The 17298-nt window shown below is 39.4% G+C and overlaps 1 protein-coding gene across 1 annotated transcript; it reads right to left on the bottom strand.

Moving 5' to 3' along the window:
- Nucleotides 1-340: 340 nt before the first annotated feature.
- LOC115039794 (cubilin) lies at nucleotides 341-16289 on the bottom strand. Its single transcript, XM_029497331.1, has 20 exons — nucleotides 16139-16289; nucleotides 12285-12415; nucleotides 11452-11545; nucleotides 10959-11099; nucleotides 10632-10729; nucleotides 9411-9537; nucleotides 8766-8999; nucleotides 7914-8129; nucleotides 6669-6809; nucleotides 5783-6028; nucleotides 5370-5555; nucleotides 3850-3959; nucleotides 3518-3618; nucleotides 2827-3104; nucleotides 2428-2591; nucleotides 2068-2251; nucleotides 1743-1961; nucleotides 1000-1134; nucleotides 679-900; nucleotides 341-537 (listed from the first exon to the last, which is right to left on the bottom strand). The coding sequence occupies exons 1-20, from the start codon at nucleotides 16287-16289 to the stop codon at nucleotides 341-343; spliced, it is 3375 nt and encodes a 1124-aa protein (XP_029353191.1).
- Between the last annotated feature and the right edge of the window lie 1009 nt (nucleotides 16290-17298).

Raw genomic sequence — 17298 nt, 5'->3', positions numbered from 1 at the left:
ATCTTCCTCTGTTCTTGCTTACATAGTTGCTCATTATGGCAAATTTGGGTTCCTTTGCTTTCTTGTCCAATTATATCACAAAAAGGACAGACATTTGCAACCAAGGCTGAATGACCACAAACAAAACAGTTAACAGGACATTACATAATGCACAACATAATTGTTAGAGGCCATCTTATTTATGTAATGTTTGAATAAAGCATGAAGGGAATTTCAAAAAGCAAGTAGCATTCATTCCGAAAAAACGACATCCACTGCATCATATTAAGCAACTGCAGTTTCTGTGTGTGTCCTCTCACCTGGCAAACTGATTTGAATTCATTTGGGGACTTTATCTTGATCATACAGGGCTTGAAGATGTCCCAGCAATTGGTGGGTTTACTGTTGATGGAGACGAAGTTGAGATAACACTGGGATCAGTGGTCCAGAAACCCTTAAAACCCTGCTGCTGATTTGCCCCATTAGTCAGGAAGCGAATGACAACCATGTTGCCAGGAACGGTGACAATAGGGGGAGGGGCAAGACCACAGAATTGACCTGCATAACAGACAAGAAATTGGAAGATTTTTCATTAGTGTTTGGTGAAGTGACACCAGCATCTAAAGCAATGGTGCTGATAATACTGATCAGGACATAAAATAGACACAATATTACAGATATTACAGTACTATAACCAACCTAGTGTCGCCATGCTTTCCCCACTGAAGAGCTCCACATAGTCCACACACCTCCCAAGAACGTTTACTGTCTGCAGCTTAAAGTGAGTGAAGGCCACATAGATGCTTTTTGCAGAAGGAATGGTGACACGCCATGTGCACACAGATTGGGCTGGGTAATTATCAGGCCAGTTAGGAGACATGATTTCACCCTGATTGCTGCTGAAGCTTCCACCACAAGGAGCTGTGTGGGTGCGTGTGGGGACAACAGAGAAGTGAGGAATTAGAGACAATATGACATTAGTTTTGCAGGCTTGTCAGGCATACAATCCTCCTGTCTTACCCTCTGTAGGAGCCACTGCCCTCCAGGTGGCGGTAAAGCCAGTGTCCACCACTTTGTCATTGGAGGAGAATAAGATGTGAAGTATATTTCCATCACTCACCAGGTCATTAGGGGGTAAATTGCTGCAGTAGGTGCCTGAAAAGGGGGAACATGAAGAAATGTGACTTCCCTGAGAACTCTTGCATTGAAGTTCTCAGTGTGTCAACATATTTATCACTTCTTTATCAACCCCTTCTATACAATTTTCATATTAAACACAAATATATGAATGCGTACAAGGTATTTAGGCCTGAGGGAGCAAATCATCGGTCAGTGTGTTTAAATGCCACTTTAAAAATTGTAACACACATCCACTGTCATTGGATGAAGGCAAACAGCAAGAGAAGAGAATGGGAACTCAATCACATTCTCTTTTTCCTGAGATGTATATGAGGAATAAGAAGGCTGATTTGGTTTCCTTTGTCATAAATGTAGAATTGAATTTAATAATGTAATAATGTCCTTTGCTTGTTGCTTTCTTGTTATGTGGACATGTTTATTGAGTTGGCCTCTGAAGATTATGGCTCATACTTGGAACACTTCAAAGTTAATATAAATAGCAGCAAGGAAACCATTAGGCAGCTATAATGTTAATATTTAAGAATTCAAATCCTTCTTTTGATATGGAATACATAAAAACAGCCTGCAGTAACTGGATTTATTTTCAGTCAGAGAGAGAAATAAAGTAAAAAAAATACACATACCCAGACTTCCTGTTCTGTCTGAGAGGCTCACTTTGTCATTTATGCATGACTGACTCTCCTCCAAGGAAAATTTGTGGAAACGGAGGTGGACCATCTTGCTTGCAGGTACTCGAATGTTCCACTTGCAGCGAGCATTGTTACTATAGCTGCCAGGATATCCCATAGAAGACACAGTGCCACCTGTGCCTGTAAGCTCCTTTGGCCCTCCACAGCCGGATGCTGTGCAGAGAGGGCAAAGGGTGAAAACCAGCAAAAAGAAATTCTGACATTTACCATATTGGGTTTTTGAGCAAAGTGGGCCAGTTCAGACCCGGTGGAGTCATACTGTTCTGGTTGTAGATGTCTCTTTGGATGACATTTTTCATCCATGGGAGGTAGGCAGAGGAGCGGGTGAATACAGAGGGCTTCTTATTCATTATGCATCCAATAGGTCCAAAACTTGTTATACCATGAACTTCCCAAGGGCCTTCTGGAGTATCCTGGCAAACTAAAGGTCCACCTGAATCTCCCTGTAAATCATGTCATATCATGAAAAAAACATCAAAACCACCATCTCCATTTGTTTACTAAAGCTAGATGTGTCAAAAAAAACAAAACAAACAAAAACGCTTTCATCCTGTAAACCAGCATGTTATAAACCCACTGCAGTCTAATTGTTCTTGTATGCTTGTCAGTCTTGTCTCACCTTGCAGACAGACTTGAGCTCATCAGGAAGAGTATAACCACAACAGATCATGGAGGTCTTGACCTGGAACCACCAGTAATCCGCTTTCTTGCAGGTCTCATATGGAATGACAGGTAGGGCGACCTGGTTAAGGGCCTCCGCAACTTTAGGATTCATTAAATCACCTAAAAAAACATAAAAAAAAGAAAATCTAAATTTGGTAAACCGAGTATGAACACATTAGGTCCAGCAGAGGGCATAAAAACTGTAGAAGAATGAAGTTGAGAAGTGAGCTTGTTCTTCGTGTTCCCTAACACGAAGTATATATATGTATATATAGTAGTATATATATATGAGCAAATACATAAAAATGTGCAGGGGATATCATGGCTACAGATTAATATAAAACTCAAACCTCACCAGTCTCATCTCCCCAGCCAGTGGCGTAGCACATCTTGCCCTTTGCTAGGATTTCTTCCTCAGAGGGAAGGCAGGCATAAGCGATCTCATCACTGGTTATCACCTCTCCATCCAGTCTGACCAGGGCAATGTCAAACTCCACAGTGGGCATTGTGGGATACTTGAAGTCCTCATGGCGATAGATACCAGACACATTAAAGCACTGTTGGCTTGGTTCTGTGTGGGTCAGATTGTGTTTGCCAAGACACATCTGCCAGCGCTGCAGCTCATCAGCATAACTGGATGGGGAATTAGCAACATCAACTCAAAGTACATGTCAGGATTAAAACGTCATACTGTATATGCGGCTGGTTTTTAACTACAGGAACACTCCCTCTTGCAATGCTCCATTTCTGCAATGAAGAACAAATTTTCTTGTCTGCATCCTACTGGAAAACAGATACAGGCACCAACATCCCTCCCTCTCTCTCTCTTGCCACAGCACTGTGGACCATTAGCCAGACGTAGAGACACAGAGACATCTCTAACCAAGCGTTTCATTTGTACTCTATTAAGACTGAGGACAACAGTAGCTTCCAGGAAGTAGAAAGAAGTTATACTTAAAACTTTATCTATCACTCCTTTTTTCTCTTCCATTTGACCATTTCCTAATTTCATTTTATGTGTGAAGATGGTGGAAGAGGACATTTACTTAATGAAGCAGTGGGCTGCTGTAAGGACCCAGTTCTTATGGATAAGAGTACCACCACAGGTGTGCATGAACACGGGTTCTGGACGACTGGCAGGCCAGACCTGAAACAAACACACGCAGGCAAGTAGAGAAGTCAATACTTATCATCATGTCAATTTCTGAACGTCTGCTGGGTTTATAACATACTGTAGATTTAGTCAGAGAGGCTAACAATGGCTCGACTGTATCTAACATCAGCCTTTTGAGAACACTGATATTTTTTGATGTAATATACTGTTTTAAAGTTGTCCATCCTTATGGGATTGTTAGTGTTTATGAACAGTGATTCTCACCTGCATGGACACCTGCCAAGGCCAGGAGTGTGCCCTCGCCGGCTCTCCATTCACAATGCGGGACATAACAGCAGGAAGAATGGCTGGTCTGCCACATGTACTGGGCCAGTCTAGGAATTGAGAGGACACCTTTGTTGTCTGATCACGCAGGATTTTGTTTGTGGTTTGAGTATGTATAAACAAAGCCTGATTATAAATGATGTATCTGCAGCTGACAGATAAGCTCTTGTGTTGAAGGAAATTAGCTTTCAGCCATCAGACCTAGCTGTAACTTACATTTTTATATTAAGTTTCCAGTCACACCAGGTTGAGACTTCTATAGTTAACTGCAGCTATTGCTTTTGACTTGTTTTTAGTGTAGCTTCATGCAAACATAATATCAAGCTCCAGTGACACAATAACAACGAGCCCTGAATTGGACTCAGGATTGACGTCACAGCATGCATAGATATGAGATATACATACATTTCTGTTGGTCATTCAGAGAGTTGACATCTGATTGTTCGTGTCATTTTTATGTCCCACATTTTTTCCAACATCTCTCTTTTTCCCTCCTTCAACTGACACATAGGCTGCCTCTAGTCAGAGCTTGGGTGAAAAAAAGACAACCCAAAGGCAGCAGCAGACTCCATCTATAAAACTCTGTTTCAGCAATTGGCTTGGCAGGTTCCATGACCACCTGAGGCTCATGGCAGGGTGAAGAATGGGAATTGGGTGACAGCCAGCCACGAAGGAATGTGAAGCTCCTTCACATTGTGTTCCCATCACACCAAATCTTGATGTTTTGAAAGATATGGGGAGATGTGTGAAGAAGGGGTGAAGATGGAAGGAAGCATGAATAACATAAATATTAGAGTAACCACTATTAGATTGGTGACAACTGACTTGCTTGGGGACACTTTTCTCCTCCGTTTAGACACTTTCCATTACCTGATACTCCTTAATTAAAGTTACAGTCACTTGACTTTCTCTCAGTCAACTAACTGATTTTTTGAACCATTTTAGAGCTTAAGCTTAAAGCTGTTGTAACAAATTTTTGGGGAGATTTATTGGCCATCTGGCAGCAACAGACCAAGCTGAAAACACAACAATTTACATATTATCAACATATAGATTTGCAAATTTAGATGACAAGCCGTCACAGAGTATCTTAGTATTCATCTAACAGTGTATTCATGCCCTCTGGGCTAAACTAAGCACTTACTGAGGTTGTAATGCTTTATAATGCTGAGGTGAGGAGCAGAATCAGGCAATAACTCTCTATGAGTTCACCACCTCTGATGGGCTTCTACACACAAACATATTCCCTTATGTCTGTAGAGTATAATTGATAGGCTGATGCACCATCGCTTACGACAATGATGAATTGTGTTACCTTGGAGCAACTTTCACATACCATAATCATTAATTTACCCACTGCTAATGTTGAAAATACAGATTGGTGCAGTTTCATAATCTATTTTTAACATTGTGTACAGAAGATGTTGGCTGGCTGTGTGGGGCTTATCTGGATACTTCACCTATGGTGATATTGTCCCAGGGGTTGGGCTGTGTAGGGGGTTCAGTGGGAGCAGGCAGACTGGTGTTGGTGCTCCAGTAGGCCCTGAATCCTTTGGCCTCAGAAAACAAGTCTGTATGGAAACGGATCACCAGCCTGTTGCCCTTTGACTGAATGGTACGAGGCAGCTTAGTCCCACAAAAAGGACCTGCAGCAGATTGGAAAATGTGATTTGTCAACAAAAACTACAGTTATAAAGAAGTGCCATCATTCTCTCACAAGAATCAGTGCTTTAACATTGTACAGATATGCTGCTCATGATTCAGTAAAATTTTATATTAATCAATTTGCATTATTTGAATTTGAGGTGATTGGCCATCACGAGGAATCAAAATAAATTTGGGCTCACCATTATAACTCACCAAACCAACTTACCATGTTTTTGGATCAGCATGTTTGTCAAACTGTTGATGTCATAAACCATTATGTTATCGTAGCATTTGGATGATATGATATCTTTGGCTTCTATGTCAAAGTGGGTGAATGTCAGTGTGATTTTTTTCCACAAAGGCACAGCAATGTTCCACATGCACTCAGCATTGGCCTTGTAGTTCATAGGCCAGTTGTGGGATTTGATGACACCGGTTTCCTCTTTGGATGAAAAGCCACAGCCCTGGATTTCTGGAATAGGAAGAGAGAGTTATCAAAAGACTGTGATTAAGTTGAATGTATAGTTTCAGAATAAATTTGGTATTATACCATTTTTGCTTCATTTGTATGTTCAAATGGCTGATTGTTATTTTAACACTAGCAACATATCAAAAGCACTCCTCTTCAGTTACAAGGAATATATTATTAATAAGCAACAGTAATGAATAGTATTCATTAATGAATACTATGCTACTACTACTACTATATTTATTCAGACATCTACATATATGTGTGTGTGTATCAATTACTACTTTTAATTTTTAAATCAAAAGTCAGGATTTTTTTCTCTAACAGAGTATTTCTACTGCATTGCCATCACCTAACCCTAACCCTTCAATAAGTATATCCTCCATCACCACATGCAAGATCTTAAGTGTTTTTCTGGTTTGATCATGATAAAGGAAATGATAAGGAGTTTTATCTTGCTTTTTTCCACTTGTACTCTGACACTTGTACTCTCGTGCTGCTTATGCAGCAACTTTGCTGCTTTGATAAATATGTAGATGGGGGTGAGATGTTTTATGGTGCAGCAACATGCACCTCAAGTGTGAGGGCATATTTGCTGTGTACCCAGAGCAAATGAGTGTGGCTGTGTGTCAGTCTTCACTACCTGAGATATCCTCAGGATACACAGCCTCCCACTTGGCAGAGAAGCCTCGATCTGTGAGGCGGCTGTCCGACTGGAAGGTGACAGATATTGTGTCGGTGGCACTGACCATCACTGGGGGAAGGATGAAGCCACAGAGTGTGCCTGAAAATGAGGATCAAAGCAATGGTTAAATAGTGAAAAAGGAAATGGCTAGAAATATATACTATTACTGTGAAATGTGTTGTGTGTAGTGTCCCTTCATCAGCTCCTGAACATCCTCTAGATCTGCACTAAATGCCAAAGTGAACACAACTAGTAGAGAGCTCTAACTGGTGATGTTTGGGGAAACAGCTAAATCAAAGGCATTGATGACATTTTAGGAAATAGTAAGATTTTAACAAGATTTTAACTGTAAATGCCTGCAGACCATTCAACACTCATCTCATTTGGTTCATGCTTCTCTTACATATTAAAATTCATTGGTTTACAAAAACACGTTGTAGTGTAATGTTTTTGAATTAACATCAAGATCTTATTGTCTTGCAATTATTGCTTTGATGGCCCAATAACTCCTTTATTTTAATCTCAGGCCATTTTTCACGCACATTAAATAAACCCATAAATACTTCATATTTCTATTGTCTGTCTGGTAAATGAATGTGATACAGTTTGTTACAATCCTAATTCTTGGGTGCTCCTGTCAGTCAACTATGAACTATCACTTGATCTTTACAAGTGTCTTATGTTCCCAAGGCTAAATAAATCTTCACCATATCAATATTGTCATTCTTTTTACAGCTCTGCTTATTTAGCTGCTTCCTATTATTTCTGCTTTTCCTCTCTGACTGCATTTTGCACACAGAGCAGGATGCATTACCTCATCAGCTGAGGGTTTTCCCATTTTAATTAATTAATGACACATTTAAGTAATTATTTAAAGATTTATCTATATATTTCATTCTGTCTCTTTGATCCTCCATATGTTGGTCTCAGTGCCTGACCACTGGATATCTAGATGCACAAAAAAGGTGAGTTCATAAGCTCCACTCCAGACTGCATGCTACATGACTGATAAACAAACAACACCAATTTTCTGAAATTATCTGAGGGGCCAAGTGGGGGTAAAACAGCAAATTAATCAGACTAATAAGCTAAATATTAATAAAAACTTGTACAAATGCACAAATCTGCTTGAAATTAGAAATGAAAATAAATCAGCTTAATTAATATGCAAGAGTAATTAAGATTGTGTGTGCAATGGCTCACCTAGAATACTGTATTTATCTGAGATGACCAGTTTGTCCTCTTTGCATAGTCCGGTCTCTCCTGTAATGGCCATGTCAGTGATATGCAGTTTCGCCATGAATCCTCGAGGCACAGATATCTTCCAGGAACTGTTTAGATGTGCGGGATAAGGATTTGGAAAACCCAATGACTGGATCACTCCTTTGCGCCCATTGAGAATGACCGGACCACCAGTTCCTGCACAGTAACAACAGAGGATCTAATACTGAAAACTTTTTAGATGTTTTTTTTTTTTATTTTTTTTATTCAAACTTTATTATGCAAACAAATTGTGCTCCTGGAAGAAGGAATGAAGAATGTAACTGGGTTAAAAAAAAAAATTCAATTTGTAAAGAATTTTTTGGACAAGTTCCTTGTACCTTTAATGCAAAACTGCTTCATTCATTTCCCAGACCAGTCTGTCAGCAAGTGGTTTTGATACATTGATGAATAGATAAATCTCATGAGGGGTTGCCCCACTCTCAGAGCTACTTACAAATGTCCAGTGTTCTGTCATTACACTGAGGCATTACAGTTGTATTATCATATCAGAGTACACGAGTACAAATTATCTAGAGACCCCAGATTTTAATTTTGTACTTAAAGGTCAACTAAAAGCATTGAAGGAGGTAATTGCCAATTTTCTTGGGAAGCTGGTTCAGCACTGATGATGTTATTTGTTGGTGAGTCAGTCAAATGTGTGACTCAAAAAGTAATTAGAGCCAGACTGTCTAATGTAATGAGTGAATATAGATAACAGCCTCCTGTTTTGTTTGTTTTGTGTAAAGGAAAGGGGAAACGAAACAGAAAAGTTGGTTTGGAGATAATACTTACCAGAAGATGTAGGAGGAGGTGGACGGGTTTGTGTGGTGGATCTGGTTGTGGATATAGATGGGGATGTGGGCGGGGGCTTTGTTGTGGTGGGAATAACAACAGGTGGAAGACTGAATTTTGTGTACGTGGCTTTGAATCCTTTTAAATTCAAAGAGCTGTCAGATTTGAAACGGACCACCATTGTGTTGCCACTGGACTGCACTGGCTTTGGGATCTTCTGCCCGCAAAATTTACCTTTCATGGATGTAATGTCAGACTTACACGGTGAAAAACAAATTTAAGATTTAGACACAACATTGTAATAGTTTACCAAACCATTTGATGATGAACCCTCTTAGCTGCTTTAACAGTCAAATGTATGCAGATAGATTTAAGTTCATGAGGTTTAAAATAGACCCTGTCCATTGCACAACTTCTCACACTTTTAATAGAGGTCATATTTTATTCATAGACCTGCAAAGTTGACATTGTTGATGTTAAACAGTCCATTATCTGCTTTGAATTCTAAGACATCCCTTAGGCTTATAATCACTCATCCAATTTTGGAATAAACAGATTCAATAAGCAGACTTATCACTGTGCACAGTGGAGGATGTTCATTGAAAAGAAGTTTATTTTCCCCTTCATCAATAATGTCACACTTACCGATTGAAGAAGGGTTGGCCTCGTTGTCATCATAGACCTGAACAAAGTCTCCACAGACCTCAGGGACCAGGTCGAAGGAGGTAAATGTCAGTCGGACCCGCTCGCCTTCAGGCACTGTGATTCTCCACTTATCCAACAAACCACCACAATACAGACAGACACACACAAATAAATTCAACCATTGGCAGATTTCCACAGTAAGTTTCTTTGTGAATCAAAGTTAATTTTAAACAACATCAGGGGTGCAAATAGAGACAGCCACCACGGGTTTATGAAAATCATTTTTAGCATTGATCTTGCCACAGTTTGGGCAGATGGTGACCAGTGAGGTTAAAGTACAACAAGGTGAACTGAACTTACGATGACAGCCAAATAATTCTGTATGACTCTGAATCCAAATCCAGCATGAAAACCCTGACATCATCACTGACTTTGATTTAATGAGCTGCATTAATCAGAGATCATCACCACAAATGCCATCAGCAAGGCTGTGGTAAAATCCATAGTTGATGGACTTACTTTGAGATGCTAACATTGAATCTTTGGGTCTGTTTAGAACCGCATGTTAATCAACATTAAAACACTTAAAACTACTCTCACTATGGTAACTTTGTTAAGCTACGGTGTAAGATATGCACAATCCACAACACTGTTCTCTGGGAATAAAGAAGAAACCTCTGTAACTCTTCTGCTTCTTTGAGCATATCCTGTTTTGAGATCAGTGAATTTAATTGGCATGCATTTACGTGAAGCTTCAAAACACTACCTTGCAACTGTGGCGTGTGAGTGCTGTTATGTGGCAAAGAAAAAAGGGAAGCTTCTTGCTGAAATAAGGTCAGTTAACTGAAAATCAAGGTGAAATAATCAGAGTCATATAAATTTAACGTCGGCGTTAAATCTTTAAAAGCAGAAGATTTCTGTTTTGTACACACACACACACAAAATCTCTCTTACAAATGACCAATACTAAGGGAAAGTAATTCTCTGTGGGCTCCTCAGGACCCATCTGAACTCTTACACATGCATTCATGTGAGTAAAAAAAACAACCTCTAATTAAACTGTTCACGGATGTTCATTTCACAAATTTCATGCATTAATAAAATGTTTATTGCAATGTTTATTTAATTCACATTGTTTCATGTATTTGGTTTCTCAGAAGTAAAAATCTTCATATGAGAAAATGTTCCCATGAGCTCTGTCAGCATAGTGTGTGAATGTACCTGGTATAGTGCGTCATTCAGGTAGTTCTGCTCAGGGAAGCCAGGCGTCATCAGATCCCCCTGGTCACCTTGTAGAAAGCCACCGGCTCCGGCTATTTCTAGTAACAAGGATGGAGGGTACTTCAGTTTTCACCACATTGTGCATCCCCTTGCCTCCACTTCCACCCACCCGTATTCATTTTGATTTTCCCTCTCTTCACCCTGAACCCATTACTGCAACAGTCACTTTGTAGGTCAATCATATACTGTAAGATGGTAAGACATATACATTTACATCAATGTCAAGGGGATTTTCTTGCCAAAAAGAATTTCCATTTGCCATCTTACCTGGTGTGAGCTCTGGAGCTACAGCTTTGTAGTGAGCCTTGAATCCTTGGTCAGTCTTTACGTCGTTAGTGTCGAAGAAGATGCTCAGATGGTTCGTCAGCGACACCAATGGCTTTGGTTTTGAGTAGCCACAATATATACCTTCAAGTACCGGAGAAATTATGAACCAAACACACAGAAACAACTACAAAAATACACAAAACTACAAAGATATGGAGACACAATATGAGCACAAAGAGAAATAAAAGTATTTTTGCATTTAATTTTTTTTCATACTATTTTAAGTTCATTCATCCTGAGTGTATTGCCCCTGTTTTAGAGAACATCCAGTTCACTGGTTGAATCTGCCTATGGATGGATGCGTTGATTTAGGCATGACATCAAATTCAGTGTTCTTAGCCTCGGTGAGGGTATGTGCTTAAATATATTATTCTATCTATCCATCCATCCACCTCCTCCTTTTTGAAGATTTGAATCAATGTGACATTTTTACCAATGGTTCCCAGAGAGTCTTGTACTGTGATGAAGTCAGCACTGCAGAGCTTGGTGTCTTCTAAGGCAAATTCCTCAAACCACAGATGGATCACCTTCAAGAGAAACATGCAGAGGTGTTTCATTTCAGTATTTTAAATCTGAAATGCTGATAAGTGAAGGCACCACTACCAAGGGAGCCAACATCGCTCAGTGTGAAATTTGAGTGTGTGTATGTGTACACGTGTAGGAGCATGTGAGTATGCTTGCATCTCTGTGGGACTGTTTACGTGTTTCAAGACAGCAAAAGATAGAGGAATAAGATGCCGAGAACAGCAGCCACTACATCAGGCAAGCAGGAACGCAACCACACTGAGACAGTGAGGCATCAAGGATTTTCATTTTTTGTTGTGGGTGAGGGAAAGAGAGCTGAGGAAAATGGAGGAGACAAGGCAGCCATCTGTCTGCAATGCTGTCGCTGTATCCACTGCTTGAACTGACATGAGACAGTTTCCCCATCAGTGGCTTAACCAACCCTAATGATTTGAGACCATGCAGATATATTGTGACCAAAACAAAGCTTGGGGAAGAATTTTCATCTGCACAATCCTGCATAATGCCAATGAGATTGCATGGAGAACATGTTTATTTTCTGACCATTTATAGGATAATCCTGCAACTTCATGTCAAAGTTATTATGTCTGGCTGCAAGAACAATTTGTTTTGAGTGATTCTTCTTTTGAGTAATATTAAATTCTAGTGTAGAAGTATGTGGGTCACTTTAAAGTGGACCTGTAACGCTGCAGGCAGAGCTCACTAGTTGAGGTTTGGAAGAGAAGTGATGATCCGTGTCACCTTGTCCGGGTCCACAGTAATGTGCCAGGTGCAGCTCTTGCCATTGTCATAGCTGCTGGGGTAATTCCAGCTGGTGAAGGTGCCTGACTCCCCCAAAAGCTCCCGAGGACCACCGCAACCTGACTCTGGTCCTAGAGCTGTATGCCAAAGGAAGATACTTGTTTTTTAATCATCTTTTCCGAAATTGTGGCCACATAACACATATTTTAATGGCAGCTGAAACAAACTCATAGATTTTAGTTGTTTAAGAAATATGTAGGTTACAAAATGCTGCATTACAAAACCAACAGTCTATTCACCAGCACCATACCACAGTGAGGATCCTACACTTTCTGTTTTAATTTGGACATCATCCTATTCTATACGGGAGATCATTTTCTTGTAACCTAAAGCAAATTATCAAGAGTTGTCATGCCACTGGCTATTGAACTAGTGGGCACAAGGCAATTTCAGCTAAATGCTAGCAGCAGCAATCCTGCATGTTCTCTATTTTAAAATTAGCACTACAAGTGAAGAACTACTAATAATAGATAGAAAACATAAATTGTTACGTAGCTGTAAAAGACTGTAAAAAATATAAAGGAAAACTGGAAGATCATAATTTCATCCTCAGGAATATACGAATGAACATGAACATAAGGTAACAGAGACCCAGTTTACGATTTCTAAGACTTTTTACTTCAATTTAATAATAGGTGAGAAATGTGAAAATTTTGGCTTGCTGATGGAACTAGAGGATCACCTACAGTGCAGGGCAAAATTTTGGACACACTTTTCTATTCATTTGAATGAGAAGGTGTGTCCAAACTTTTGGCCTGTACTGTATGTCCAAAGGATGTATCTTCTAGGGAGCATGGATGTTATAATATTTTGCGGTTTTGGACCAACCTGTCCAAGAAACATTGTGTTTAATTGATGCACAAACCATGAAATGACCTCATTGTTTCTAAGGAGGTAATTGAAATCAATTGCGATGCCTTGGAAACAGCATTGATTGTACAGATTGTCATCATCCACAGTAACAGCACGTTTTCCCTTGTGGCCAAAGCTGCTTCTGTTCAGAAGTCTGAATCACAGCTGTGTTTAACAATAAAATATATTTCACCATCTAGCCAGAAAATTACTGTCAACATAATCATATTGTTGTTCTGTAATCCTTTAACGAAGGCTCTTGTTTTGGGGGCTGTGCTCCTTTTAGTGAATAACAGAAGGGCTGATTACTCCTCCTGTCAACTGTCTTGTTACAGACTTTTATTTATTTTGGTTTGAAGGGGGAGGAACACATTTCTTCACGTCAACTACCCTAAAATAATTTTCCCACTTCAACTTTAAAGAACCAAACAGAGCAGAGAAAAGAGTTTCTTTTCACATAAAGCTGATATTTGTCTTCCTGCATAAAGCCAGAATGAAGTAGATAAAATATTAAATAAAGGAAAGATGGAGGAAGGTCTGCTTTAAGCCTTAACGCATTAAAGACTTATGTAGAGTTGACATACATCATTACAATGAAATTTCTGGGACAGCACAGTACAGGTGTGTAGATCATTATATCAATAAACTACTGATTGCTTCTACTCATGTCCTCCTTTAATTTCCCTGGAAAATGAAAGAGAGAGAAGTGGAGTGCAAAAGAAATCCCTGTGAGAAAATATCCATGAGGATATTTATCCAGCACATTCCTATTTTTTTCAATATAGCTACAGGCAATACTAACATATATTATATATACAGTGTATATACATATATACAGCGTTTTGTCATGGCTTATATTTTCTATTTAGACTTCTTTTCAAAACTCCTATTTATGTGATAAGATTGGATGAAAAAAATATAGAAAATGTAAAGTTTAAAATTGAATGTAAAACTTGAGTTTCACAGAAATGTTGAGACTGCCTGTGGGGTTGTGTGCGCGTGGGTGTCACCTTTGTCCCTCGCTGTTTTTTGTCATGTATGAACAAAGTCAACTACATGCACTGTAATTAGTCTTTCTCTATCTTTCCATGTTTGTGGCAGTGAAATAGTTGATACTGTAAAGTGCTCTCAGATCAGGAGTCTTTCATTAAGTCATTGCTCTATTTGTTGCTTACTCCTGATGTTTAGTGATGGGAAGTTCAGATCTTTTTACTGGCTCAGGTCTTTTAATCTCGTTCAGTGAAATGAACAAATCTTTTTTCACGTCATTTGTTCATTTCCTTCATTGGAACCAGTGTGGCACTGTAGCTGTCATTTCAGTAATGACGAAAAAGCATGACCTATCATTAAAAAATACTCATTCTATGATGATGGCTAATCACTTTAGTGTACCTGCTCACTGAACACCCGAAGTGTACACCCGTAATCAGAAAAGATGTATTTGTTCCAACGGAAAGGTAAAATAAACATCCATCTCATAGCTACATAGCTAACGTTAACTTTAGTGCCAATGTCAGATAGCTCTCCTCACCAGTAATTCGTCATGTTACAGCTGTAACCACGTTAACCTGAAGACTCGTAGTTATGAGCCGTGAACAAATCACTAATTTCTACATTGAGCATGCGCAGTGGCCATGTGACACGAGAACGAGAGACTCAGGCCCAGAGAACATATTTTAGGAATTGTAAGTGAATCGGCCATTCCTACACAGAGAATATGTGACAGAGAGACCCGTTCGTGAACGAATCTGAGTCTGTGGACCAGGAAAAAAAAGAACAAATCACTGACTGAAATGACTTTTTACTCCCAAGTCATACAAAAGATTAGTTCAAAATGAACGAATCATTCACAAACATATTACTGCTGATGTTCAGGTGTTGCCATGTTGACCTCTGAGGTTACCATGACGATTGCACCAGAACAGAGGCTCATGTGAGTCCTTGAACTCTGGCTGTTTTAGACACGACGGTAACTCTTATCAGAAAAATTATTGAACATCCTGAAACAGCTTATGTATTTTAGTGTGCCTCGAGCCTAAAATGGGGACAAGACAGAGACAGTTTTGCTACCCACCTCAGAAATCGCATTGGAGTCATTGGGTGACATGGATGGTGTGGCATGTCCTTTAGAGGCTCAAATTATGTTAGTCTCACTGTTAAAGTAGACACAATGACTGAAACAGGACTAAAATATCTACTACTATGAAAAAAATGTGTGTCACTCAAAGATTGTGCCTCCGAGGACATTTGGGATTTTTTTTTTTTTTTTTTTTCAGAATGTTTTCATTGAAAAGCAATACTCACCCATTATAAACTCAACATTTCTTCAAAATTGGCACAATATTTGAACAATCACTAAGCAAAAAGTGTAGATGAAAGAAAAAAATATGTATGGATGAGACCTTTGTCAAAGTTTTTTAAGATTTGAAATGAGCCTGGAGCTGAAAGTATGACAACGCAGCAGAGGTTTGAAAAAGCCATTAAATTTTTTTTATTTTCATCTTCATCCATTTCTGTTGACAACAGTATTTCCACCAATACTTACCAATCACTGCCATGTGGAAGAAAAAACTGTGTTCTTGTTAAGTTTTCTTCAGGCTCCTGAACAATTTCTGAATAATATATATATATATATAATTTTTATTTTTATTTTTTATTTTTTTGTTTTTTGGTGTACAGCAGATGAATATGCAAATTAAGGCAAGTATGTGAAATGTAATATGAAAAGTGTTCCTGGATGAAGAATAAACTTTTTAAGTAGAATATTAATTTTCTGTCATCTTAAGAAATATTTGTCAGCTAAGTTTAGCAGATGTTTATCTAATTTAAGAAAGATTCAGGCAAAAACAGGCAATTTTGGCAAGGTATTTTGGTGTCCTTTCACTCTACCTGAGATACATGTAGGTATTATAAAAGAACACATTTCATTTTCTATACATCACCTTCATTATGAGTGGACGAGTTGTCTTTTTCCATGAAGTAGACAACCACAAGGCCGATGCAGGTGCCAGTCATGGCCACGAAGAGAAATATCAGACTCTTTTCCAGGGTACTCACACCCCTGGGCTGACGACTACCCTTCTTCGCATCCATTGCCTCCACAGAGCAGGAGATGCACCAGAATGTGACCTGTCCAACAGTTCACCAGCTTATTACCAACACAAGGAGTGCTGAACTTTGACAGCTGAACTTTGGACCTTGAGCTCGCTCAGCTATGGTGCTGTGGCTTGGATGAGATAGATGTGACTGAGCCATAAATTGTAGAGTATGATAAAGATGGTTAATGAGTACTGACGGGACTCTGTGCCAATCAAAGGCTCATCAGGATATCTTTCTAGAGAAATGATTGATATCAAAAGGTAAAAACCCCTGACCAGTTTCCCAGAGGAACTTATTTTATGCTTATTATAGTATGTTCTATATTTCTGTTCTTTAGCTTTTGGTGGCTGGTGGAGCTATTATGATAGATATAGTTTCAGGGTTAAAGGAGTTGACTGTATTACAAGGTATGTGCGGTGGTTCTGGACTCATGGCTTTATTTTGAAAAACTGTCACCGGAGATCCTTTGCTGTCTGTGCTGTGTATGAGTAGCTTACCTTTCCCCAGAGTCTGCTCCCATCCTCCGCCCGTGGCTCTGAGGCTGATTGCGCTCACCTGTTGCCAATCAACAGCTGCGGACTTCAGCCTCAGTGCCAGAGTATTGTCGCCTCTACGCACTGGTACACGGGTGCCCCTCGCTTCACCCGAGTATTTTGGAAACAGAAACTTATTGTGACTTACCTCGACGCTAACCTTCCTATTTCTTCCAGTGTCTCCCTCCGTGCCTCACACCAGCTCCCAGACCAGCACCCTCTCTCACCTTTTCGTTCCAACACTCTGTATCACAATAAAAACTGTTCTATCGTTCCACCTTGTCTGGCCGCTTTTGGGTCCTTAATCTCCATCTCGTCACAGTACGCTGTACAAAATGACACATTTGTTAATTTATTCTTTCATAAAAAATTTTTATTTACTTGTTTTTGTTTTAAAATCATGTGAGGTTAGACGACAATACAAGGAAACATGTTACAGGTTTTTTTTGTTTTTTTTGTTTTTTTGTTTT

This window comes from Echeneis naucrates, chromosome 1, assembly GCF_900963305.1.
Source record: "Echeneis naucrates chromosome 1, fEcheNa1.1, whole genome shotgun sequence".
NCBI lineage: Eukaryota > Metazoa > Chordata > Actinopteri > Carangiformes > Echeneidae > Echeneis > Echeneis naucrates.
This window is presented reverse-complemented; position numbering and strand designations above follow the sequence as displayed.